This window comes from Myiozetetes cayanensis, unplaced genomic scaffold (assembly GCF_022539395.1).
Source record: "Myiozetetes cayanensis isolate MyiCay16 unplaced genomic scaffold, myiCay2020 scf3, whole genome shotgun sequence".
NCBI classification, from domain to species: Eukaryota; Metazoa; Chordata; class Aves; order Passeriformes; family Tyrannidae; genus Myiozetetes; species Myiozetetes cayanensis.
The window spans coordinates 50,767,482-50,793,305 of record NW_026087521.1 but is presented as its reverse complement, the minus strand read 5'-3'; the positions used below and the strand labels follow the sequence as shown (position 1 = coordinate 50,793,305).

The 25,824-nt window shown below is 46.2% G+C and overlaps 2 protein-coding genes across 2 annotated transcripts in view; one reads left to right on the top strand and one right to left on the bottom strand.

The window, feature by feature from the left end:
* Positions 1-25,824, bottom strand: part of RPL3 (ribosomal protein L3) — a 263,879-nt gene that overhangs the window by 163,525 nt on the left and 74,530 nt on the right. The window lies entirely within an intron of this gene.
* CACNA1I (calcium voltage-gated channel subunit alpha1 I) overlaps positions 1,142-25,824 on the top strand; it is a 173,296-nt gene continuing 148,613 nt past the window's right edge. The window contains 2 exon segments of the mRNA XM_050324168.1: positions 1,142-1,822; positions 14,241-14,542. Of these exon segments, the coding sequence (XP_050180125.1) occupies positions 14,262-14,542 (281 nt within the window). The 5' untranslated portion in view covers positions 1,142-1,822; positions 14,241-14,261.

Here is a 25,824-nt window from a genome sequence, read left to right as displayed (position 1 = left end):
AAACGAGGGTGGTTCTGACTTTACCAGAAGATGGGCTTGCTTCACTGACTTCCCACAGAGAATTAACATCTGAGGGCCTGTTTCACAGTATGATTAAAGTACTTAGTTTCCCAGCCATTTTTAGTTTAGATGTGTTAATTACCCTGACCCAGCTATTCTAGCCATGCACGCAAAGCTGCGACAATCGGTGCAGATATCATCGTGGCAAGGAAGGTTTGGAGAGGTTTTGTGTATTCCTGCAAGGAAGTCAAGGTGTTTTGGGGCTGTCGTATATGTTGTACCATACCCTAACTGGTAACTTGGCAATTGTTTAGCTCCTTATTTACAGTATATGCCCACAGCAGAAGCAAAAATGTCTCTCTCTCATAACAACTGGGGTTTTGTCTGAACAGGCAAAACCCATGAAAAGCCTTGAGGACTGTGATGGCTTCATCTCTTTCCCAGAGCTGACTTGGGGATCCCCAGCAGGAAAATGCTGCAAGAATTAGGGGCCTGTGCTAACACAGAGCAGGGCTGCTCAGCCGTGGAATGGGACCAGTGGAGGAAATGCTGGGTTGACTACCCATTGGATGAGGCTCAGGTCAGCAGTACTCTGTTTAGGCACTGGAGGGTGGGATCCCTGCATGTTGTCCATCCCCCTCATTTCCCCCTGACTTCACAAAATGCCACAGGAAACTAATTTGCAGGGAGTTGTTCCCACCCCCTGAGTTCCCATAATAGATCTGGTAGTAGGATAGGGGTAGAGAAGGGACTGGTTTTGAGCGAAGGACTTTTAGGGGGGGATTGTTAGTTTATTTTTTTAACTCAACTCAAAGGATAATTCTCTAACTTGCTTGATCTGTGACTTGTGAAGGGACATATGTTTACAAGTTCAGGGAAAAGCAGGCATGCTGAAAACCAGTGTCCATCAGAAAAGGAATGATGAGTGGGCTGAAGGCAAGGACAAATCAGCTGTCCTGAGACCCCACCATGGATGTGAGTGCGTGATGGTGTACAAGGAGATTTCTTCCTTTCCCCCCGTGTTGTTAGAATTCCTGCTTTCTCTGCCTCTAATTGTAGGTTTCCCCAAAAGACATTTGGTGTCACTGTAAGGACGGCGTTTCACTCTCCCTCTGCCTGTGCCGTTATTCTCTCTCTCTCACTGTGCAGTTCTCTCCATAAGCCGTTGGTGAACATACCATGAGACACAGGGAGAGAGAGAGAGAGACAGACAGAAACCACACACCAGCCCGTCCTCCTCACTTTCCCATCATGGAATAGCTAACCTTGCCCTCACCCACACCTCCATCACCTCTCAGCATCCCACAAATATTTTGACCCTCTCTAGTCTTTTTGGCAGGAATCTTCAGTCACTTCTTAACACCACCTGCCTGGAAAAACACACAGACAAAGCCCCCCCAACCCTCCTGAAAAGGAAGAGGTCCTTTTTTTAACCTCTTTTCATTTGCTCTGACCCCAGAGCTTCAGACTCCAGCCTGAGCAGCCACAATTTCTTACCATGTATTCCCCTTTTAAACCATCTCCTTCCTGCACACGCTCAGTCCTTGCAGGCACGGATCTAACACAACTCCCCGCTTCTCGCCGGCAGGTTCTTTGCTCCCCATCACTCAGCTGATCCTCATCCTTTTTTTTCCTATCCCCCCCTCCCCGGGCACTGAGGTGTGTGTATCTGTGTGTGAGTGTGCCTGTGTGCAAGGGGGGAGCGGGGGGGCTTTTTTTTTTTCTTGGTGGGGCGATTTTTTTCAAAGCATCTTCATTATTATTTTATTTTGATTCTCTGACTTGGACACTTCTCTCTTGGAGACTGCTTTTCCATGCAAAGGTAGGTGAGACGTACGCACACCTGGCTAACCTTGTGTCTGTCTCGTTTTGCTTGGTTTTGCTGTCCTTTTAATAGAAAACTTGCGCCCACCCATGTACCTGCATCATTCCTGTTTTGTTTCATACCTGTTTCCTCTCTGGCAGAAGTAAAAGCTGAGGGTAGACATGTCTGTAATGTTAATAATTCTGTCTTTCCAGAGAGGAAAGTTATTTCTCTGTGCATGTTCAGAGGTACCTGTATGTCCATGTGCAGTGCCTATATATGTGACTGCTTCTGTTTATCCAACAAGTAGCAATAATTGATTTTGGTGCGTGTTTTGGGCAGCAGTGGTGGTGGAGAGGGAACAACTGTATGTCCAGCAGTTCATGTCCATGAGCGATTGCAGCAGGGAATGTGTGTCTCACAGATAATGAGCAGCTCTTTATACACGACTATAAATGATACAGGGAGTGTGAATAATCCCAGGAATTTCAAATTTAGCCCTGGCTAGTTTGTTCTGTTATGGTGGGGAAGAGTGGTGGGAAAGAGGAAGGGTTACAGAATCTCCTTCCTGGAGAGGTAACTGTCTGAGACTTGTAAATATGTAACTTTTCTTTAAACCTTATCACTGTTTAAGGATTTCTTGGGTTTGGGGTATTTTTTTGCTTTGCAAAGCAAGACTAGGGTCTTGGATTCAGATTTCATAAATTGTCTTTTCTCGTTTTGTTTATAGCTATTATTGCATTTCAACTGCATATGCAACATCCGAAGTGTCTGAAAAGGGACAGGGAATAGGAGGTACTTTAATATAGCAAATGCATCATCTTCTGTACATCACTGGAAGCTGTTAGCTGGAGTCAGGGGGTGGTGGTGGGGGGAGAAACAGAAGAACTTAAAAAAAAAAAAAAAAGAGAGAGAAACAGGAATAGTATTAGACATTTTTAACCAGCAGTTATCTGGCATTTTTTCTGCCAATATTGGTTTTCGTAACACTCTTGATGGATATATTTTGCTTCTGTAACAGCAGCTGTGTGAAAAGTAACAGGGCCTTTAAAAAATAAAAAGCCAGAAAGAAAAAAAAAGTGTCAATTCCCTGTAAATTATTGCAGAGAAAAATGATAAACATCAAAAAGCAGAACTTGTTCTGCATTTTCTCTCGCTAACAGGAAGAATTTTTCTCATTCATCTGGGGGTTGCTAGTGGTTCTCTGTCGCTTAGAAGACTGCTATGTTAATTGTCAGTTGTTTCTCTGTGCTATTGCAGAGCTCTTGGTCTTAAATTTGGGCTTAAATTTGAAGGATTTATTGTCTCAAAGAAGGAAGGGGTTTGCTGTCTCTCCACTCCCCTCACCTCTCAGTTTAACTCTGACACATAAACTTCTTTATCAGTGGAAAAAAATCTGCAAGCACATTATCTTCTGAATGCCCTATATGCAAAGAAACTTTTAATTCAGAGCACCGGGAAGGGAATCCAAGAGCCATATTTCTGCCACCCCCCTTTATATTTTAAGGGTATCTTCTGAGCACCTCTCCCCCAGCCAGCACTGCCCCATCCCTGAGGTCTGGGCAGGTGCACAGCCTCAGTCAGGAGGCAGCTCCCTGCTGCCTGCAAGGGACTGAGAGCATTTACTCCTCTCTCTGTTAAATAACATAATAGTTTCATGGCGTTGGCATTGGATGTCAACTTCCTCATAAGGGCAGCAGTGCATGCTTGTCAGTGAAGGTCTAGTGCCACGATCCTCTCCCAGGAGAGCTGGGATGGAGGCAGGGGTGGAATCTGGGCATCACACTGGATTCCGTGTTGACTGGCAGGGTGTATGCATCAGGCTGGGTGGGTGAGGGTGCAGTACCTGTTTGGCAAAAGCTTGGCCCTGGCTGCAGCAGGAAGGTGGGGAAAAGCAGTTTTTCTGCAGATCTTACTGGAAAGCATGTGTCTAAGCACTGGCCACCTCGATGCACCAGCAGACGCACACTGCCTTGCCAGGAGATCTGGTAGTGAATATCTCAGATGAGAGTCAGGGGGACAAGGAAGGAGCTTTGATCTGCCACATCTAAGGGGTTTGCCTTGTGAAGCCTGAATCAATCTGACAGTGCCTATTATAAAGGGGGGTTATGCCAACCTGTTTTATATTTCAAAATCTCCTTTTGTTGCTGCCTCAGGAGAGTTTTCAGGCAGTGGACCTGGCCGAAGCAGGGCCAGTGCGGCCACAGCAGTCAAGAGGGCAAGGGGAAGCATTATGGGAGGGGGATGCTGATTCAGAAGAGCTCACTGCTTGCTTGTGGTGTTTCTGGGTAAGTACAGTGGCCTTAGTTGTGACATGAGGAGACCTGAAGGGCTCCTTGGGATCTATCAGAGTGCACCTACCATGCTGGGTGAGCTTTCCTGTGTCCCCACTCTTGTTCCCACCAAGAGTGGCACCTTCCTTGCTGGTCCAATCCTGAGCATCCTCAAAGTGCCAATAACGCACTTGTATCCCAGGCTGCAGCTCTGGCATCTCTGCTGGTCCTGGGATCTCTTGAGTCCTTCCTTCCTTCATTCCTTCCACCAACCCACTTCACACCTGGCTGCATTACTGCTGCCTGATGTGGTTTTGGAGAACACATGTGTCCATGCCCAGTGTGACACGGTCCCAACCTACAGCCCTACTTAATGTTAGAGCCCTGCCCTATCCCACCCAAAGCAGGACACACCAAGAGGGTGTTCCAGACCAGGGTGGCCTATGCTGAGCCCTGGTCACTTTGATTTTGGGAAAAGCCTGCAATTCTGGGCTGTGCTGCAAAGAAGCCATATGCTTGGTCAGCTTTTTTCCTAGGGAAAAGAAAAACGTTGAAACCAAGTTTGGTTGTTTTTTTTTTTTTTTTCTCAGAGAGAACAAGTATCTACAGCTGTAAACTCATGAAAAGCACACACAGTGTTAGGAATCTTTAAAAAAGCAGGGTACTGATTTAAAATCAAAGTCCTAATCCTGCAATTCAAACAAACAGATGAAGGTCTGCAGTTGCCCAGAGCCTTACTAAAACTGCTGTGTCCATGGATAGGTTCAGAAATCAAGTGGTACAGGTGGATCTGCAAGATCATGCAGTACCATTTCCTAGCTGTTTCAAAAAATCAATTAGATGGGATAACGTAGGGCTGATTCTGAGAGTGTTCAGGATCTACAAACCCCTAAATTCTACTGGAAAGTAGAGGTTTCTTCCCCGTTATGCAGGGGTACATCACTGTTTATTATGACCTAATATAGGCCGCTTATTTAGTTTATTCGTCTGTCTCTGAAGTGCATACCTTGAAGCTCTGAGAAATCACAGAGGTTTGAAAAATGTCTTATACTGATACAAAATTTATTTAAGCCCTCTAATCATAACTGAGACGGCATAAATCAACCCACTAACTTGGTAATAAACTCCTCACTCTCCCGGTACTTGTCAGGCGCCTGTGTTTGAAGCACCGCAGTGTGCCCTGAAGAGCAATCAGCCCGGTGTATCAGGGAGTAATTGCAATGAGATCTCAGAAAATGCCTTATCACTTGCCTTGAACTGGAGGTGTGTGCTGCTGTGGTGGTGCAGGAGGGAAGTGGTTTCTTGGCTAAGCTAGGCTCAGTCATCAGGGCCTTCTCAGGTCAGTACCAGTCCTTGCAGCCTGTAGGTAATTGGACACACTGCAGGGTCTTGGTGTGAAATGCTGCTTGTTGGTGTTTTCTGCAGTAGCTTATGCTTCCCAGCACCCACAGAGCAGTACAGAAGCTCTATTTCCGTGTGACCAAGGCAAGATCAGAAGGGTGCTTCCAAAAGGAAAGGTTGTTCCCCTCTTAGCTGGTATGGGTGTGTATTAAAAAAAAAACCCAAACCAAGAGCAGCTGGTCTCTGCTTCTGACATAACCATTGTCTGCAGCACAGGCAACACATCCTGCTCCATTGTGCCTTGATGTAAAGCTCCACAGGGACATCCTGGGAGGGATAGCAAGGGGCATGTCCATGTGAATCCACTGGAGTGGGACTTATGGCAGTGGAGTTGAACATGATGGAGAGGAGCTGCTGACCTTTGCTGCTGGTAGCTGGTGAAATGGCAAGTGCAGGGATTTTTCTGCTGTGATGTGACTGCTGGAAGTATTTGTCTGGTATGATCATTGAGGGGTGGGGCAGAGGGGAGAAGGTTTTTATTTCCTTTCTCTGAAGTGTCAGAGTTTGGCTGTGGCTAGAAGAACAGCGCTGTAGGGAAAGCACAGGTGGGGTTAGTGGTGTTAAACATTTCTCAGGTGTTGGGTTAGTGTGTCTGGCTGACAGGCTCAATTAAGCTGCTTTCCAGGACAGAGGTTAGGAATGGATTTTTCTACAGATCAAGCTGTCAGAAATGGATGGAATCCGGTTTCTGCTGCTGTATGTGTGTGTGCAAGCGTATGCATGTGTGCCCAGCATCTTCTTACACCTGGTCCCAGAGCAGTAACTTCAGCAGCAGTGATGTTTTCAATTGTTTGTCTTCCTTGAATTTTTTCCCTCTATTTTGCCTTCAGAACTTACTATGAGTTTGCCCGTGGGGATGGTGGGAAATGGGGGGTAGGGTAACTGTTTATGGACTCCTTCAAACTGAGCTTTTGTGCCAGGTTGCAAGGATTTGGCTTGAACTATAGGAGTTCATTTCAGGTCTGTGGTCAGATACACTTGCATTGGTGTCTTTGCTGCTTTTCAATGATCTCTATTCAAACAACTGTCCAGGCTTTGATTTCTTTTCCTGGTGGCAGAAGGGAGAGAAGAGGACTTACATAAATGAGTAGCAGTGTCAGTAGTCAAATCAGGTGGGATGCAGGGAGCCACTACAAGGTCCTGGTCTATCTATTGACCTGAGATTGAAGAGCCTGTAGGCCTTTGCAGCAGAGCTAGGAAAATTATCTCCTCTCTGCTTCTAGATGATTCCCATCTTCATAGCTACACTTCTTTCCCATATTCCCTCTCCTTTCTAGAGGCAGAGCCTGGGGCATCATCACACTCCACATCACCTCTCCTGTTTTCATTTTTGCTAAGAGTTAGTTTGCTCCAAATGTGTAGCTGGGTTTATGCAGATTGTCTCATTTGGAGGGATGGAGGGGAGAGCAGAAAATTACAGGGAGAGGAGAGGTGCTAGATATAACTCTTGATGCTCCCAAAAGCTCTGTTCCCCCAGTGTGGGCTTCTCTGGGAGGCACAGTTGAGGTATTTGCATATTTTGCCTTTCCTGCAAGCACTTCATATTCTGGCTCAAGGTCTAAGGGTGTGAGGACAGCCCCAAAGCCATCATTGCTAGTAGTCTACAACACGACTATCTTTCTCTTCATCATCCTCATCTGACCCATCCTAGTTGTCATCTCCATTGCTGATCTGGGGGAGCGGTAAACAGCACATTAATGACTTTCCTGGATGAAGATAAACTGGGTTTTTGCCTACCAGTGGGGATGCAGCAAATAACACAAAGGGAACTAGTGAGGTCAGAGAGACAGGCAGAAAATAGCTTCATGAGATTAATCTTAGGAAGAATGCAAGCTAGTGTATCTAGAGGCAATGTAGGCTGAAACACGGGGTCTGAGGAGTGAGGAAGGGGCTCCTCTGCTGAGGGGTAAGGAAGGGGCAGCACGGGCCACAAAGCCGAGGTGTGACGGTAGATGGCATATCAGACTTGGAGTCGCAGCGTGACAGGGCCAGCAACAGAGACATCACGATGGCAGCTCGCCTCTGCGGCCGGCCCAGGAGCCAGCCCTGGGGGAAGGCGGCACTTGGCACATCATTATCGGCGGAGCACTGGTAGGCGAGAGGCGGCTTTCAATGCGGATCTGCACGAAGGGACCAAGAGGCTGGGGAGATTAATTTATGAGCAAGGATTAAGTGCTAAAGATGTGTAGTTTAGCTAAGCGGTGGTTTAAGTGAGAGGACATGACAGGAATCCACTTAAGTGAAAGGTGTCCGTGTGCCTGAGGAGGAAGCATCACTCTGAGCAGTGCAGATGGAAGAGGATCACAGGGAGTGAGTGGGGCAGATTTGAAAGGGAAAACACTGACTCTAGGGCAGAATCTCCACATAGATGGGTCTGTTAGAGTGTGGAGTCACCCCCAAAAGGATGTTTTTTGTCTGTGTCTATTTGAGACACCAGAAATGTTTTGTTGAAAACAAGTAAGCACATTCTCTGAGGAGCAATGGGATAAGGCTAAGGTCTTCAGTAGGACTCACCTCTGGATCTCAAGCGCCCCACATAGTTAAGGACAGGTGGGAAAATTCCTTCTCCTCTTGGGTGTACCTCCTACACCCAAAGTGACCATATTTCTCCTATTCTTTTTCTTCTGTCATTACCTTTTCTCCATCTCTCCAGCAGCATCTTTACTGGTCCCCACAACATCTCCTTCAGGCTTGACCAAAGGCTTCTCAGCAACATAAGCAGATTCCTGCTTTGCTGTGCCAGGGGTAAGGACCAGAGGTATGGATAGGATGGGGGTATCCCAGCCACATGAAAGGGAAGTGATAGAGTGGACACTGGCTGTGATGATGAGGATGGGAGTCTTCAGGAGATCTGGGATTACTCTTCCTGAAGTTGCGGAGTGCTGTCTGCAGTACAGGTTGAAGGCAGGGTATTGCCAAAGCTTCAGGACAGATAGTTTGCTTATTTTGTCCCATGCTGGCTGGACTGCTCCTTCCCCTGCTCAGTGGGATGCAGGAATTTTTCTGCTCACTGACCTGAGCAGGAGGAGGGATACAAAATCACCAGGGTGAAAAAGGTGAGGCTGTGAAGCTTTTGAGCAAATCTGGCAGAGGTTAAAGCATATGTAGAGACAAGGCACAACAACCAACCAGCATGCAGCTGAAAGGCAACAGGGCATTTGACCAGGGCAGGGCAGCTGGGAGACCCTGGTTCTGGTGCAGGCCATGGATGGTGGCACACCAGCACCTTTGAGCAGTGGATTTGGGCACTATTTGAAACACCATCAGCTTTGTTTCTGCCATGTCCCTTTGCATTTGGAGGTGCCGAGATGACGGAGATGTAAAAGATGGTCTTGCAAATCATCTGCTACTAAAAGTGACCCTGTTCCTTACTGGCACTTGTACAACTCCGCACACACAAGAAGATGAGAACAGGAGCTGCCTCACATGAACAGGCAGAGAAACATGCCGATTCCAGATGAACACAAACACAGAGGGAGCCATGTACCACTAATTATACTGTACCACGACAAACGCTCAGAATGTGAAACCTGTATGACTAACACATCCCCACAGCCAGACACATGCATCAAAGCTAACGCTTGCCATTTATAGCAACAAACAAGTGGGGGCTCCCAGCCGTGTACAGCAGACCACCCTGGGAGGCACATGGGCACAGCCAGCCACCAAACGGGGTCACCCACATGCATTCATCAATATGCCACGCAGTCAGAGACCTCCTTAAATAAGTTTGGGTCTGTACGAAGTTGGCCGCAAGAGCCGTGCCGCAAGATGCTTGTGGGCTTTTGGATGGATGTTTGGAGATGATAAATAAATACGTGTGCCTCAGGTGCTGCTCTGATTGACGGGGCTGTCTTGCCCTCCCCTGTGATGCCAGCTGGAGTTTGTCATTTTTGTCCCTCTTCTGCAAGGGTGTTAGCAGTCCAGCCTGGCTGCTGTGCTTCCTGCTGCTTCTGAGTAGCGGGTGACTGATGGTGACGGATGGTCTGTAAAGAATTTGTGTGCCCTCAGGATGGAGGTGCTATATGTACGTAGGTCTGCTCGTAAAGGAACTACACTCTGCACTTTCATTTCCAATGTGGACTCCAGTGTTACCTCTGTGAACAGTGTGCAGGGAGGAAGGGACTGCTCCAGGGCAATGTAGGCTGGCGAGGGATACAGGGTTAGGGATGGTGCTGAGGAAGATGATCTCTGAGGATGCTCCCACATGGGACAGGAGTCATCATCCCAGTGGACCCTGAGTGGATTGCCTCCAGCACTGGAATGGTACTCTGGGGACCTCTCTCTGGTATTTCCCTCTCCTGGCTGGCTGCAAAAGGCTCTTTCACTGTCAGGAAGCAATAGTCCAGAAAGGTCTGCATGAGCACTGTAAAGGTCCCATCAGCCCTCCCTCACCCATGGCCCTTGTTGTCCCCTCTCTGACCAAAGCCCTGCTGAGAAGCAGTAGCGAGGAGCCAGAAAGCTTTAGCTGGGATGTAATGCCTGCAGGACACCTTGGGCTGGCTTGCTCATGGCAGGTCATGGCATTAACAGGCTTGGGATGCCAGTTGCAGCTCTGGAGGAGAGCATGTCTAGGTAGGGACCTCTCTGAGCAGTGCACACCAGGAGGTGACATTGACCTTTGGGGACAGACACCCCTCATCTGTAGCACTTCTCTTGAATTGTGACATCTTCTCTTTTTTTTCCTAACCAGTTTCCACTGTTTGCTAAGTCCATTATTTCCCTTGTTATTTTAGAGCATCCTTTTCCCTTTCTCCTCAGCAGAGTCTGGCAGGACCAGGTGCTTTTGGGGAAAGGCTGAGCCAGAGGCTGTCAGCTTCTTCTGTGCTTGCCAAGTCACTGAGCTCCCTGCCAGCACACGTGTCCAGGGCAGGTGTGTGTGCCGTATGCAGGACCAGTGGGTGCTCAGCCTGGAACGGTGATGGTTTTAGATGGTCCTTGGAGATGGACTGAGGTGGGAGGAGGGGGTGCAGACTTGAGACCTGGCTCCACAGAAGGTTTTGGCACAGGCTATGCAGAGAGAGAGAAGCAGGAGCTGCCAGCCCACAAATAACTTCCTTTCCCCTGGGAGGGAGTTGCAGCTGGTGTAGCATCACTCCTCCAGTGGTATGTGACTTGCAGGGGAATGTTTTTGTGTATTTGGGGGGCATTTGGCCAGAAAATCTGAGGTGGAGAGGATTTGATTTTCACTGATGGGTCTGGCCTGCCACCAACCAGCTGGAGTTAGGTTTGTTTGAGCAAAAGAGTGAGAGAGACGAATCTGGTTTTGGCCACCCCAGAAACATATAATTGTCCTCTTGTGTTGCCCTCATCGCGGTAAGGTGCACTTGCACAAGGGGAAGGTTAGAGGCATCCCAAAGGCAAGTTCTGGAGATTTTTAATTTTCTCTGGTCTCACTATTACTGTCTTTTACCTGAGTAGGAACCCTCTCCACTGATGCACGTTTTTCTGTGTATGCAGCTGTGTGCGTGTGCCAAACTCTTTCCTCTTGGTGATTTTGGTTTAAACAGGGCTTCCCTAGGTTGAAATATTGTAGCAGGCTGACTCTAATCAAGTTACACAGCAATGCTACAGCATGGGAAGGCCAGTGATTGCAATTCCAGAGAAAATAGCAGCATTGCCTGACCAAAATAGGGGAAATAGCTCATTCCAACCTCCATATCTGAGATGGTAGCGGTGAGGACCCTGCGCCTGTCTCTGGCAGTAAAACCACTCTATTCTTCTTTGAAACTGAGACAGGAGGGCTGACTGCATAAAGAGCTCAGAAGTACCCCACTGCTTGATTTTCCCCTCTCTCTCTTTTGACACAGAATATTAATCCTGCTTAATGTAGGAAATACATCGTGATCACAGCCTTGGGGCTGCTTTGGGAGGCAGAAGGGGATTTAATCTGAGGAATGTAAGGGGTATTACTCACATCTCCAGTGGGGCAGCTGTCATTCAAGGACAGTATTTAGTTTCAGGACTTCCAAAGGGATTCACCTGGCTCTGTGTCCTTACAACTCCTAATGAGTCAATTTGAGCTGCCCAAATTGGAGTGATGAACTGTCGGTGATGCAGCCACTACCCACTTTGAGCATATGTGTTTGACATGGGCAGAGTAGCATCCCAAAGTCCCAGCTGCATCTGGCAGTGATAAGATGGAGAAGAGGCCCTGGATGCTTGCTTGAAGGGAAAGCAGGGAAATGCTGACGAGGTTGTTTTTCCCATTCCTTTGCTCAGTTGTACTGTTAATTATGAATCTTTGTCGGTCGCAGTTTGGAATTGCCATGCCTTAGTCAGTGTGCATGCTCTGAGCACTGTAGTAAGTAATTCCTCCTGGCTGTCCTGCTAATCTTTCTCCTCTGTGCTGTTATGGGAGGGAAGCTGGGCTCAGCCACTGCATGTTAATAGCCTGGGAGCCAGCAAGGGAGCAGCTCAGAGCAGGCAATGGGGAGCTGGTGGGAACAGGGAATGGAAAAGGTGGTACAGGTAGCTCTCTGGGTGCCCAGAGTCAAAAACCTGGTGAAAGAGAAAACAGAGGCACTGGGTGGTGAGAAGGATACACTGGCCACTTTTTCACAGGGCTTAAAAAATTAAGAAGAGCATCCAAAAGCCAGTCAGGAGACATACTACTTGTTTCTTTCCAATAGCTTCTGGCCTTTGAGATAATGAATTCAAAGAGTCTCTCCGCTATCCCCCAAGGGACACTATGTCTGCTTTTTAAACCCCCCGTGCTTGCTGCTCTTTCTTCTGACAAATACCAAGCCTCGAAGAACAAGCAAAGCTTTGGATCAAAGTGTATGTTGTAAGCAGGAGGTTGAGAGAACAGGATGGATAGGTAGAGTTTTCGGGGTCTTAGCTGGGAATGACAATGCACTGCAACCCAAAGTGGGAAGGCTGGCGAGCGCCTGACAAATGTGTGCTATAGAGAGCCGTGGAGATCGTGGATCCAGCAGTGTGGGCATCAAAAGCATCTCGAGCTGAAATGTCAAGGGTGCAGCCATTCCAAGGCAAAGCAATGTCAACAGCAGTGTGTGTAGGCTTTGTGATCCTAAAGGGAAGAGAACTGAGGCAAGTGTCTGGGTTCTGGTACAGCCAGTATGCAAGGAGATGAGGTCTGTGCCATGGACAGACACTTTCTTTTCTGCTGCTGATCATCCCTTTCTGAACTGCAGTGTGTCTGAGGGCTGTTGTGTTGCTTTTAAACATGTATTTGTAGCAAGGGCACTCCAGATGATTGAATCAACAGGGTGAAGGGAAGAAAGTGGGCAGTCCTTGGCCAAGCACTCTTTCCTTAGACTGTCACTGTAACACCCTTCCAAATTCAGGCCTTGGAGTTTATTTTACTCCCCTCATTTCAACAAGCAACTTCCACTCCGTACTTTAATTGGGAACATTTGGCTTTGTGTTTTCCCAGAACAAGGCTGCTGTTAAGTGCACCCAGGCAGCAAAGAGACGTTCTTTAGCAAAAGCATGGTGCTCTGCAGTGCTCAGGTGTGTTGTGGTTTAACCCCAGTTGACAGCTAAGCCACACACAACTGCTTCCTCACTACCCCCGGATGGAATAGGGGAGAATCAAAAGAGTAAAAGAGAAAAGGGCAGAAAAATGAGATAAAGCAAAAGTCGTGCACTCAATTAAAGCAAAACAAGGAATTCATTCATCACTTCACTTGGGCAGGCTGGTGTTCAGTCATCTTCAGGAAAGCAGGGCTCCATCATGCTTAACACTGATTTGGGAATACAAACTCCTATCACTCTGAATGCTCCTCCCTTTCCTTCTTCTTCCCCCAACTTTATATGCTGATCATGATGTCATTTTGTATGGAATATCTCCTGGGTCATTTAGGACCAGCTCTCCTGGATACATCCCTTCCTATCTTCTTGTGCACCGCTGGCCTACCAGGTGGCACGGTGATATGAGAAAAAGAAAAGGCCTTGATCAACACTGTTTCTGGCACAAATCTGAAACACAGCACCACACTAGCTACTAAGAAGAAAATTAACTCTACCCCAGCCAAAGCCAGCACAGGGTGCCACTGAGTCTGAGACCTGCTCTTCCTGTGGCCTCCCAGAGCACCTCTGACCATTCCATTTAGTAGAACAACTTTTGCCATGGTTTCGTGTGTTCATGGTGTTTCCACTGCCCCAGCGCTGGAGAGCTCAACAAACTCTGGAGAAGGGTGCTTAAATGTAGTCCCACTTCTGGCTTACATTACCCTGTTTGAGTGGGTGACTGTTGTGTGTGGGTTTGGCATGCATTTGTCAGTGTCAGTCTGAAAGAGCCTGTGCAATGGTGTGACACAGGGCCAACCCAGTGTGCTCTTGGATGGGAGAGCTGGGGCAGCAAAGCTGAACCCGGGCTTGGTAGGACCACGTGCGGGACTGTGAAGGCAGGGTGGCTCTGTTGTGTCAGGATGGGGCAATGCCACTCAAAACACAGTGCTCCATTAAGGTGCTCAGGCTGTCTCCAAAAGAGCTGGCACCATCCTATGAGATGGTGCAGCAGCATGACAAGGTGTCTTAGGGACTACAGGGATGGTTTAAATAGGTAGTGATGGAGAGCACTAGCCAGAAGAATCTTGATGGAGAGAGCAACTGGCAGAAAAGGGTTTCACTTAAAATTGCTTCAGCACAACGTGCAAATGTGTTTTATCATTTGTCAGAGCTGTCAGTCCTTCAGCTCTTCCCTGCTCTAGACTCTCTAACAGGGCATGGATGTGCTGTGCTTTTGCTGTTGATTCCTCATGGGATTTAATTTCCCTTCCTCTCCTTCTTTCCAGGAGTTCTCACTTGTGGCGGGCATGGCAGAGTGCGTTCCCCAGCCTCCTTCCACCTGGCCTGCAGGCCCACAGCCCCCTCACACTTCTGCCATCTGCCCACTGGAGCCTGTGGATCTGGGGATCTCGGAACAACAAACACCACCGGAGCAACCACCATCCTCCCCAGAGCTGGGTGAGGATGAAGAAGTCACCTCCCCGCCGGATCCTGATGTCCCCTACCCTGATTTGGCCCCAGTTGTTTTCTTCTGCTTGAAACAGACCACCAGCCCACGGAGCTGGTGCATCAAAATGGTGTGCAACCCATATCCTTTCTGAGCTGTCCCTTCTCCCTCCCCACCTCTGGCTCCCTCCTGCCCCATCCTATCTTCACACTGCCCTTCCAGGGCACCTGGCAGGTAAGGAATGACATTTCCTACATATTTAATGGCCTTTTTTGTTCATTCATCAGTTGCATTTAAGCAGAATGTCTGCTGGTTTAGTGTGTGATCAAAAGAAACTCATTACGAAAGAAGGGACTTTAAAGAGAGCTGCTGACAGTCCCAGGCACAGGGGACAGGGTGAGAGGAGAATGGAGACGTGAAGAGAGGAATATTGGAAAGGCCTGTTCTCTCCCTTTACAGCTCCCTTTTTGCCAGGGACAGAGCAGGAATTGCTAGCCCTGGAGCTTGTCAAAGACTGCCATGAATGGCAGAGGTGTCTGAGTGTACAGGCTTTAGTGAGAGATCATCTTGCCCTTGGTGAGGGAACCACCCTTCCTCCTGTACCTCGACTGGAGGGATACCTAGGCAACCCTTTGCCTTTCCATCTAGCACATCACTGTCCTGCCAGCGTCTTGTTGTAATGTCTGGCCAGGAACAAACGGGAGAATCTATTCAGAATTTGATGCTGAGCTCCATACACCCTGTGAGAGATCCCTAGGACATAAGCACATCCTCCCTTTCCGTGGGTCAGCAGTCACATACATGTGCCGCCATTCATACTCAGTGCCTTGATTGCAGGGAGGCCCCTTGCAACTCATCACTACAAATGCTGGCCACCTGCATGGTTCATTAGCCCTGAGCCTGCTGAGAGGGCAATGGCCTCTGTGGCTCCTCAGCCTGATGCCATATGAAGACCAGGTGGAGAGCATTTGCTATTCTTTGGACTGTGGAACCATTCATGATGGGGAGAAAGTGGAGAAGATGAGTCGTCAGAGAGGTTGGTCTGAAGTTTTACGTGACCTTTTTTCTGGTCAGAAATCTCAAGCGATGGTGTTTTCTACCTGGAAGTTTCTTAGGTCCTGGTTAGGTGGGTGTTATTGATAAGGTTGCTTGTTCTGGTTTTGATGCACTGGCTTCTAGATGAAATCTGAGTGTCTGGGCACAAAGCAGAGACTAGTAAAATTCTAAGAGTATTTTCAACTTCAAGAGCTGAACCTTGGCTGAAGTCTTGAGGTGTCAGCAGTAACAGATGACCTTAGATGGCTGATGAATCTGGAGATTTGTTTTGATTTCAAGTGTAGGTCAAGGTTTGTATTTGAGCTCAAAGCTGTTGTCTTAAAGTTCAAAAGTCCTTAAAGAGGTGTTTCAATCTCAAAACCAGGTTATGGCTGAGAACACATTGGAGATTTAAATTTTCTGCTTTCCTTTCTACTGGCTGCTCCATAAAACTTTAAAATTTTGTACTGAATTATGCATTGCTTTTCTATCACTGTCTGTCTCACTGTGTGTCTGTGCTAGTTATTATGTCCTGGGAATCTTGTCTCAGTATGCGATGGGCTCAGAGTAAAGCACAAGACATTTGTGTCTGAACAAAAAGATTAGGTTTGGGAAATCAAAGACAAGTAGTAACTTGGGTTTGGGATGAAGATTTAACCTTGAGTGGGGGAAGGAGGTTATATGGGAAGATGAGAGGAGCCTGTCCCTATTTCTAGCTAAAAAGTCAGTCAGAATATTCCCTCCAGTTTTATATTTTGCAAGGAGTTTGATTTTAAGTTGTTGGAGATGTTATTCAAGGAGTTGGACATTATATAGCCATTTTAGTGTTTAAATGTTGCTTCTGTTCTAATCCTCAGACATGTGTGCTCTTTAACTCAGAAAAGGAGTTTTTCCTATTATGAACTATAGCAAGAAGGGAAAAGCCACATTTGATCACCTGTTGATGATGTTACACCTGGCTACCTGTGGTACCAGGAGGTGAAGGTCAGTGGTGGGGATGCTGGAAACCATTTGAAAAGGTAGTTTTAGACCTGAGATTTCAGCTCAGCTGCATGAAGTTAGGAGATTGTATGACAAATGGAGACTGAGAGGAGGGGATTCAGGTCTTCCTTTGATTTCCCCTTAACCCCTTGTAGTCCTCATTTGGAGATGAATCATGCAATAAGTAGTTCCCATAAATTTACTTTTTTCTAAGATGTGGGTTTATTTCTGCACCCTGAAGGCTTCTTGCAGGTTATCATATGTTCTTGGCATCACACTTTTTTTCTGGTTTGTGGTTTTTTTTTGGTTGTTTGTGTTTCTTTGTTTTTTTTTTTTGTTTTTTTTTGTTTGTTTGTTTTGGTGTTTTTTTTTTATTTTTTTTTATTTTTTTTTTTTTTAACAGCACCAGAGAAAGGATACTTTTTCATGGCCTGGTGGCAGATCTCTTGCTGTGGCCTCATCCCTGGCTAGGAATGAGACCCTTTATAAAAGATGCTTCTGTGAAAGTCAAATTGTGTCTTCTAAGGATTGATATGATTGCCTGCTTTTTCCTTGTCTGAAGTCTTTAATTCTTGTTATACTGAGCTATTGGGTCTCCAATGTGCTTAAGCTAAGCAGGGGCAGGCTGAGTCACTGTCATAGGTTAACCCCTGCCATTTCCTGAAGATTCAGCAAAAGATAGGGCATTAATTAAATGCCTATTAATCTTCTCATTGACTTTTTACTAGGCTAGAGCTTCGTGATCACTGTCACGGAAGTGCTGTCAATGAGACTTAAAATGGATGCTCTGATAGTTAAGGGCTATTTAGCAATTTTTCCAAGCACAAGGTTATTAACCAGCAAATTTCAATTTAGGTAATTGTATTCTACCTACTTAAATCTCCCTCCCCTGAAGATTATTTTTTCTTTCATGAACAGTCCTGCAATTTTGTTATGTGCTGTTAAACAGCTGCCATATTGCTTTGCTGCAGTGCAGTAAGAGGAGAAAGAACCACTTCTGTGCTTTAAAATTGTTTCTGGAAACATATTAGCGTATAAATGTGTAATACTGTCACTGCAAAAATTGTAGATCCTAACTCCCTTTTAAGGCAGGGACTATGTTCCATGTGAAACTTGGGAGGGTTGTCCCCACGAGGAGTATTTACTGTGCCTTTTGCTATTGTGGTGTGTGGTGAAAAGGAGCCTGATGCTTTGAAGTTTGGTGACTGTGAGTTTCTGAGTTGACTTTACATACGGTGGGAATGAATGCTTGAGTCGCCTTAGTTTATTGGGGAGCAGATTTTTGTTAGATACAGGTAAGTGCTGTGTAATCAGCTGGTTATGCAGTGCAATGCACACCTGGAGTCTGGCTTGTCTGCTGAGCAGTGTGTCTGTCGGAAAGGAGCTGGTGTGATGCAGCATGTGAGCAACCTGCCAACTGCTTTGCTTAGGTTGACTTGTGTTTTGATGAACTGAAGCCTGGACCACTCTGAGTTGCAGACCATGGGGTTGTTTCAGCTACAATGTTAATACAGTCAGTATCTGAGATATGGTTAGGAGGATGGCTGTAAGATTTACTTTTTTTCCTCATATAAACCCTAAAATCTGTCAAATAGGATTTGAAATCAAGCTAGGATGGGGAACAGGGTGAAAAGTGTAAAAATGGTTCCAAAACAACTGCATAGCATTCATATATGAATTTATAAAGCATTTGGGATTAAATAATGCGTATGCCATGTGGCACCTTACAAATGGATCCTCATGCACTTTGCAAATGATGAGGAGATTGACAGAGAGGCCTGGATGTGTTCAATGCTGTTTGACTCCTTGGAGTTCCATAAAGACTTTACACTTCATCCATCCCCAGGGTCAAATGCAATGGATTTGGGTTGTCCTTTGAGCCTTTCTTTAAAAGAAACTCTTCTCAGGAGACCCAGACCTCCCTTTGCTCTTGTATCTATAATATTGATGTGACAGTGAGAGCTGGAGTGAAGTGTGCCATTAAAAAAAAAAATCAATGCTAAAACTGTAGCAGTAATGAGATAGGCTCTGCACTTCACCACTCTGTCATTTTCTTGCTTTTTGTTATATACCAACCCCTTGGCGAAGTGTGTTGGCCATTTGGGCTTCTGTTTTGCTCTCAGGCAGTGAAGTGTTGCATTTCCAGTTGATTTCAGAGGTGTAGGAGCAGCAGGTCAGGTCCCAGTCATGGAAAAGCTTATATATGCACTTAAGTTTTAGTGCTGGGAGCTGTGTTTTATAGAATATTTGAGCAGGGTGACTTCTTAATATTGGTATGACGGTGTGTACTGAGGAGCTGCCCTGCAGCTCATTAGCTGTAAAGATTCACTAAATAGGGGCTTTGGCATCATACCTGCCTCTGGAGATACCTTCCCTACAGCTTTTACTGGTGGCATTATCAGCTTGGATTATGTGCTTGGTGCATGAGGAAACAGGACTGGCCTAGGGCATTTTAACGGAGAACCGAGAAAGCCCCCAGATGTATTCCCCACCTCCCCCCTGCCTGGTGCCACAGGCATCATTTATGTATGAGTCAATGGAGGATAGGATGGCTGCTGATGGTGGTGGTTTCATGCTGGCACTCCCCTATGAGAGCTGAGTGGAGAATCAAATGTTGGAGGAGTAAAAGAAATGATGTGTGTGTGGATTGGTAATTGATACTTCTCTTGGTGACACTGGGCAGGTGGTGCCATGGTGCATAGGGACTGTGGGCTGCCCAAACCACTGCTTTTCAAGTGTCATGTGGTTGAGGGGCCAACAAATCTTTGGCTCATTAATAAGCTTGGGGTGAATAAGTGTGTTGTGTACTATGCCCTGGTGAAATACCAGTTTGTGTAATTTATTTTTGTCCAAGTGGAATTTTATGTGCATATTCTCTAGTATGTTGTACTTATTTCTGCCTTAAGCTGTTGCCTTGTGTACTGTTATATCCTGGACATGGTTTTCATAACAACTGGACGTAGTTATTTAATAAGCAAACATGATGTGGAACTTTATTGCAAGTCTTGTAGTAGTTGATAACTGCCTTAAGATTTGAGCTCCTGTAATCCTCTGAGTCTTTAATTTCTTTTTCACATGTATATATTTATTTGTGTGTGTGTATAAATAAAAATAATGGTTCCTGCATATCTAGTAGGTAGAGATAAGTTTGAAAATGGGATCAGAAGGTATAATAATACATCAAAAATTGAGTGGCTTATGGATTCTAAGCAACATTCATCAATCTTGAGAACCTAGGGATCATGGCTTTCTGCTCTTGGGTTCATCAGTATCAGCTTTTATGTGCATACCTGAAAAACAGTAAAATATATGTTATTCTTGTGTCTCTATTTTAAAGGCAGAGCTCTCCTCTCTCTCTTAGAAAATCTGTCTCAGAAGACACATGAAGAGTCTGGCACTTATTTGAGGACTTGTGACAGCTTTGTGTCATTCTAGGTAATCAGGCAGATGTTGTTGTTGTGCCCTTAGTAACTTACTGATTTCTGCTGATCATGCAACTCTGTAGACCTCCTTCCAGCCAAGGGAGATAAACCCAAGATCCACCAAGCATGAGATGATTTCCCCCCGCCCCCCTCACACCGTAAGAGATTATCTAACCCCTCTGGACTCCACAACATGTTAAATCAACTTTGAAGTTGTTCCTGTTGCATGGGAAACTGAGCTGGTCCAGAGCTCTCCAGTGGAAGGGAGCAAGACTGATTTAGGTCCTACTGGGTTTTCTACCACTCTCCCTGCTGATGGAATGAAGTTTGCTATTAGCAAATAAAGGTGACTTCTAATAAGTCAATTGTCCATTATTTTGATTCATGTTTGAAGGCACTGTATGCAGTGGACGAATGTGGTCATCTTCCCAGGAGCAATCTATCATCAGCTACTCTCCTCCTATTTTATGTTAACAATGTGCCTTAAAGGAGACATTTCCTGTGCTTGTGAACTGACTCTTAATTTCCCTGTAAATTCTCCTCTTGGAAAGCTGATTGGGCTTCACCCCCTCTAACTCTACCTGTCTGAAAATCAGCCATCCAGACTTTCTCCAGATACACTTGACCGACTGCCATTGTAGCAAGAAATTCAGCGTGTTTAATTTAACTTCTCTGTTCAGAGGGCAAAGGAGCTCTCAGAAAGTGGCTATTCTTCCTTCCTTAGCAAAGAAGGAGTTTCTGGATAGCAGGCTGGAGGGGTTGCTGGCTAGCATCCTGGGCTGCATTTAGGGTTGTTATGCCGTTTGGTTTCCCAGATGCTCTGGATGAATGCAAATGGAAAAGTAGGGAGCAGGTTTAGTTTTGGAAATCATGCAGTCTGAACCTTTTAGTGTTTTTGTAAAGAAATACTGGGCAATCGCATTTTTGCGGGAGGAAAGACACACTATCCACCTGGACTCTGGACTGGGAAAAAGTAATTCTGTAAATTCTAGCTTTTTGGAGGATAGTAACCCTGTTTCCTGATTATAATTGGTTGGCAGGAGGATCAGGATAGTGCTCAGGACCCACATAAGTAGTTTGGAAGGAAGTTGTCTCTGCAAAGCTAGTGACAAGGAAGTGCCATAGGTGTGGGTAATTTGATGTGCAAATTTACAATGGGAAATTTAGAGGAATCATTTGCACAATCAGATGTGGTGTAAATGGAATTTAAACTCATGAATTGTCATTAGTGGCACACAAGGGATGGATACGTTTGAAAGGGATTTGCATGCTTGAGATCTGTAAGAAACTGGCTGGGTTGTGTGTATGTGAGATGTATGCAGTTCCAGGGAAGTGGGCAGATATAGAGGGATGAGGTCTAAATTTGGCTATCTTGCAAGCTGGCCCTGTGCATCTAAGCACAAATGCTGAAATAGGATAAATCCCTGCCTTCCATCCCTTTAGCTTATTCCCTGAAGGCTTTTTTTATAGTGAGAAGTCAAAGACCACGGTTTGGAAATGAAGCAGGACAACAGCACAAACAAAACCAGGGCTTTGACTCTCTGAAGATTTAACGTCCACGAGGTCTAACAAAATTGGAAATAAGGCTGAAAATTTGTGATGCATCCTTACTGTCTTCATTCAAAGCTCTGAGCATTTTTCATGTTACTGAAGGATAGATTCCTGCTGTTGGAGGAAGAGCTAACCACAAAATACTGAGAGGAGCCTGTGGTTTAGGAGGCGAGTATTTCTGCTGTGTGTTTGTTTTACTGCCCTGTTTCCCCAGTATGTTTCAAAACCAATAAAAGACCTTCTAGACCTCCATGCCCTGATGCTTCAGGAAAGTGGGACTAGGACTTGCTTTTGATGGGGTGTCTTAATACAGTTCCTGGATTTATGGTCAATGAATGTGAAAGGTGCAGGGAAGCAGGTGAGAGAGAGGAGAGGATGAAAGTCATAGCTTTTTCTGGTGTAACTCAGTGTTGTTCTGCTATACCTAGTGAAAACATCTCTTTGCACCAGTGTCTTCAGTCTCTCTTCAGGCAAGGTTGGGGAGGTTGGTCTTGTCATATAGCAACATGTTATCCAGCGCAGACAGCGTGGTTTGTGGCAGCCTGGGGGTATCTGGTAGTGCTAGACAAGAAGAGGAGGATGATGTACTCAGCCGAATGCAGGGATGGTAGCAGTGCCTGCTCTGGGGGACCTCCCCATCCCTCTGCAAAGTGCACTGCTGAAGTGAAGAAAATGCTGAAAAACCTTTCTGGAGCATATTGTGTTTATTCACTGGAATATATTTTGCCTTGGAGATGAGACCCATTTATTCTTTGAAAAATGGTCAGTTTGCCTTTTTCAGCCTTTGTGAACACTGCAGCAGAGTGTTTGAGAGAGCCAGAGGGGCTCTTGTAGGAATAAAAAGGGCAATAAAAGTACTTGTTTTGAGTTCAAGACCTATAAAATACTCTGACCAGACCTCTAATTGCATGTCCTGTTATAATAACGTGAATTAATGCAATTAACCACTAACAAATCAACCAGCTGCCTATTTGAGGACTTAACACTCTTCCCACCCCAGACCATGGGAAAGGGGCCTGGAGCTTTGGTCTGTGAGCATAATAGTTGACAGGAGCTGCTTCAGGTGAGGAATAGTTAACAGAGCTGCAGCTTTTCTGCAGCAAATGGCCTGCAGCTGGTCCTGGGATGGTTAAGAGGAGAGAGTATGAAAAACTTGGCCCATTACAGCCTCTAAACTGGAAAGCTCTTTATAGTCCTAGAGAGACAGTGTCTTTGGATGACAGTGGGAGAAGGCTCTTGTCTGGTGTAAGATGGATCAGGCTCAAGCTTGTATCCACCTCTGTCCTGTGCTTGCTTTGCTTGCTGATTCTGCTTGGCCCAGGACACCTTGGTCAGCCCTTCCTGGAGTGCCTCGTACATCTCTGCTGCTGCCTCTCCTGTGCCTCACTGTCTCTGAGGGACAGGGCTGAAGGAGGTCCTGTTTGACACGTGCTTCTCTGAAATGGGGTTTGCAACCTCTTGCAGGGGCAAAGGGATGAGGGCTAAACAGTGGGAAGGTCTACCAGCCTAGGCTGGCTGTTTTAAAGGACAGATCCAAAGGTTGATTAGGCTTGCCTTGCTCTTGGTTGTTGTTGCTCCTTGGGCTATGAATTTGCGCTGTGCTTCCTCCTGTCAGCTGTGCTCCTCCATCAGGAAGGGACTGCTGCTGGCCTTGCTGCCCTATCTGCCTTCCCTCCCTGGAGGGGTACACTGGGGTCTGCTGTGGAAATGAGTAGAAATCATCTCTGTAAAAGCTTTGGAGGGGACAGGCTGGTGAATGGGGATGGGTTTATTTATTCCATCTGGAGAAGACATCAGAATTGAGACCAGCAGCCAGGGCAGGAGGCTGAGATGAGCAAGGAAGGCAGATGAGAGTGCAGCTGGACTTGTAAAAGAAGAGATGAAGTGTGATGATGAAGACGTAAGACAAACTGATGGGGGTTATTAGTGGGGGATATTTAGGTTGGGAACAGATGATGCAAAGCCCTGCTGAGTTTGGCAGGCACCTCAACAAATCCTTGCAATCAGTGGTATCAAAGGCAGCTAATATATCTGAGACAATCAACATGAGTGCTTGATCTTTGACTGCCATCAAGGGCTGGTGAAATAAGAAGATGGTGTGATGGCAGTGTAAGTCTTCTGCTAGAAGACCTGAGTAAGTGTTTGGATCGATTGACTGGTCTGGGGGCTGGAGTTTGAGTGTAGTGCTGTGGCTGGAAAAGATTTCACATGCCCAAACCTGACCACAAAGTCAGCTGGTGGGGATGGAGATGGAAAGCTTAGCTTGGACTTCCTGCCTGAAAGATGTCCATCCCTGCCTTTCCCTTCTCGAGCTTTCTCCATGTCCATTGCATCAGGGCAGATCAGGGAAGGGAGTAACTCCCTCAGGCGGGACGGGGGATGCACAGAGTTGTGATGTAGGGACCATCTGTCCCCTGAGACAATGGTGCCATTTACACTTACATACTGCAAATTCATCCAAGAGGAAGTATAAATCTATCCTCTCTAATGATACAACACCACACTCTTTGTTTATCCTTTCTTCCTTTAGTTTTCTCTCCTTGTCATCACCTACTGTGCTTGAGTCTATAAAAGAAGCCATTGCTCCTCCTCCTCAAGTGCGATTTGGAGCTTCTGAGTCCCTGTAATTCCTCTAGCAGACTCCACTGTGACTAGCCACCCTGTCTCTCCCCTCTCCTCTCTGTCTGTGGCCGTCTGTCATTTTTCCTCTCTTTTTTTTTTTTTTTTTTTTTTTTTTTTTTTTTTTTTTTTATTTCCCTTGCAGTCATTCCTGGGTTTTGCTGCCAACAGCCTGTCTGCTTTGATTGCTTCTGCCCTTGAGTTGGCTCTTTCTGCAAAGTGCATCTCTTGGCCAGCATTGTGGACAACAGGCTTCCTAGGGTCAGGCTTCCTGAAAGGTCAGGGGTTATGGGGAAGATCTGGAGGTACAATTTCAATAGAAGACATCATGCCCTGGCATAATTAGAATGAGGAAAAAGGCCAGGGCTCTGCAGAGATGTCAGAGCTTATCTGTGAAAACCACAGATTTCCCCATCTGTGGATGGGATTGCTACGTGGTAGGGTGGGATTGCTGCTTCCTTGTAGTCACAGTTGCTTTTATCCCCGTGTAAAGCATTTTATTCCAAGACCAGGTCAGCCACTATTGTCCTGTGCCCTCTAACATGCAAGTGGCACTCCTGACATCCCCATCCTGAGCTGTCAGCGTGCAGGAGCACTGTGCTTATCTCTGGGTGGCAGAGTCTGAGGGATGCACCTACCCTGGGAGCAGGGAGCTGGTAGGTGCGCATCCCCTGAGCCAGCTTGGGTGAAACTTGCTGCTGGATCAGCTGGCCCTGGCCTTCTCTTTTGGTGTAGCTGGCTCTCGGCTAATCCCCGCTCACCACAGAGGGCTCTTGCCAGCAGATGCAGACAGATGTGAGCCCAGCATGCTGGCTGGGAGCTGTGTGTCTGCAATGATCTGGCCCTGTGCCCCAGCTTGAAAGCTGGGCAAGGTGTTCAAGGGTTTGCTTGCAAAAGTTAAACCAACACCGCTGGCTCAGCCTTGTTCCCGACCCCAAACCTTTTGTGAGAGCTGTTTCATCTTTACTTTAACTTGGTATTGTTTGTCGCTACCTCCTCAGAGTAGCAAAAAATGCTGAAATACCACAAGGGCTTTCAGGTTGCTTGTAGCTTGAAGTAACTGGATGTCATGAGAGGCAGAGTGAACCAAATGTACCTCTTGGGGGATTTCTCCTCTTAAAGAGTCACGGATGGAAAGGGCTAACATCGGTACAAATTCACCCAGGAGAAAGATGCTGAATCCAGTGCTTATAACGCTAACTACGAGATTTGCCTCAACAGGCAAGAGGGGAAGGAGGGAAAGAAAACGCATGTTAAAATATTAGCCTCCCTATTGAAACAGGCAGTTCATAACAAACAGCAGCTGTTCTGTTTCTCATGGCATGGAAGATGCAGGAGCTGAATATTTGAGGGTGGAGAAATATTTTCTTCCACACAGAGGTTGATAGTCTCTCGAGACAAAGATCAAAAATATCCGCTTGTCTTCTAAGCCCTGCTTATTATTTGGAAGCATACTGAAACATCATGAAAGGTGTACTTGGCAAAACTGCCTTGCTCCATTGTTCACACACCTCAAAAAGATGCTTTCTGCTTTGCCTGTATCCTGCATTTGGCTTCTCAGCCAAGAACTCTGCACTCTAGTGTGGCAGTAAGTCCCCCTGCGAATATAATGTCCTTATTTTCTACAAAATGCACTACAGATCATTTGCCAACCAACTAGAAGATGTTGTTCACAGGAATTGTTAACAATAATCAAGCTAAAACATATTTGAGAAAAGTATGCTTTGTGATGTATTACAGTTTGTATGTAATTGTTCTTGTTCACATGTTTATGAGCTTGTGATGTAATTTTCGCTCTGAGTAAGTCTCCTGGTT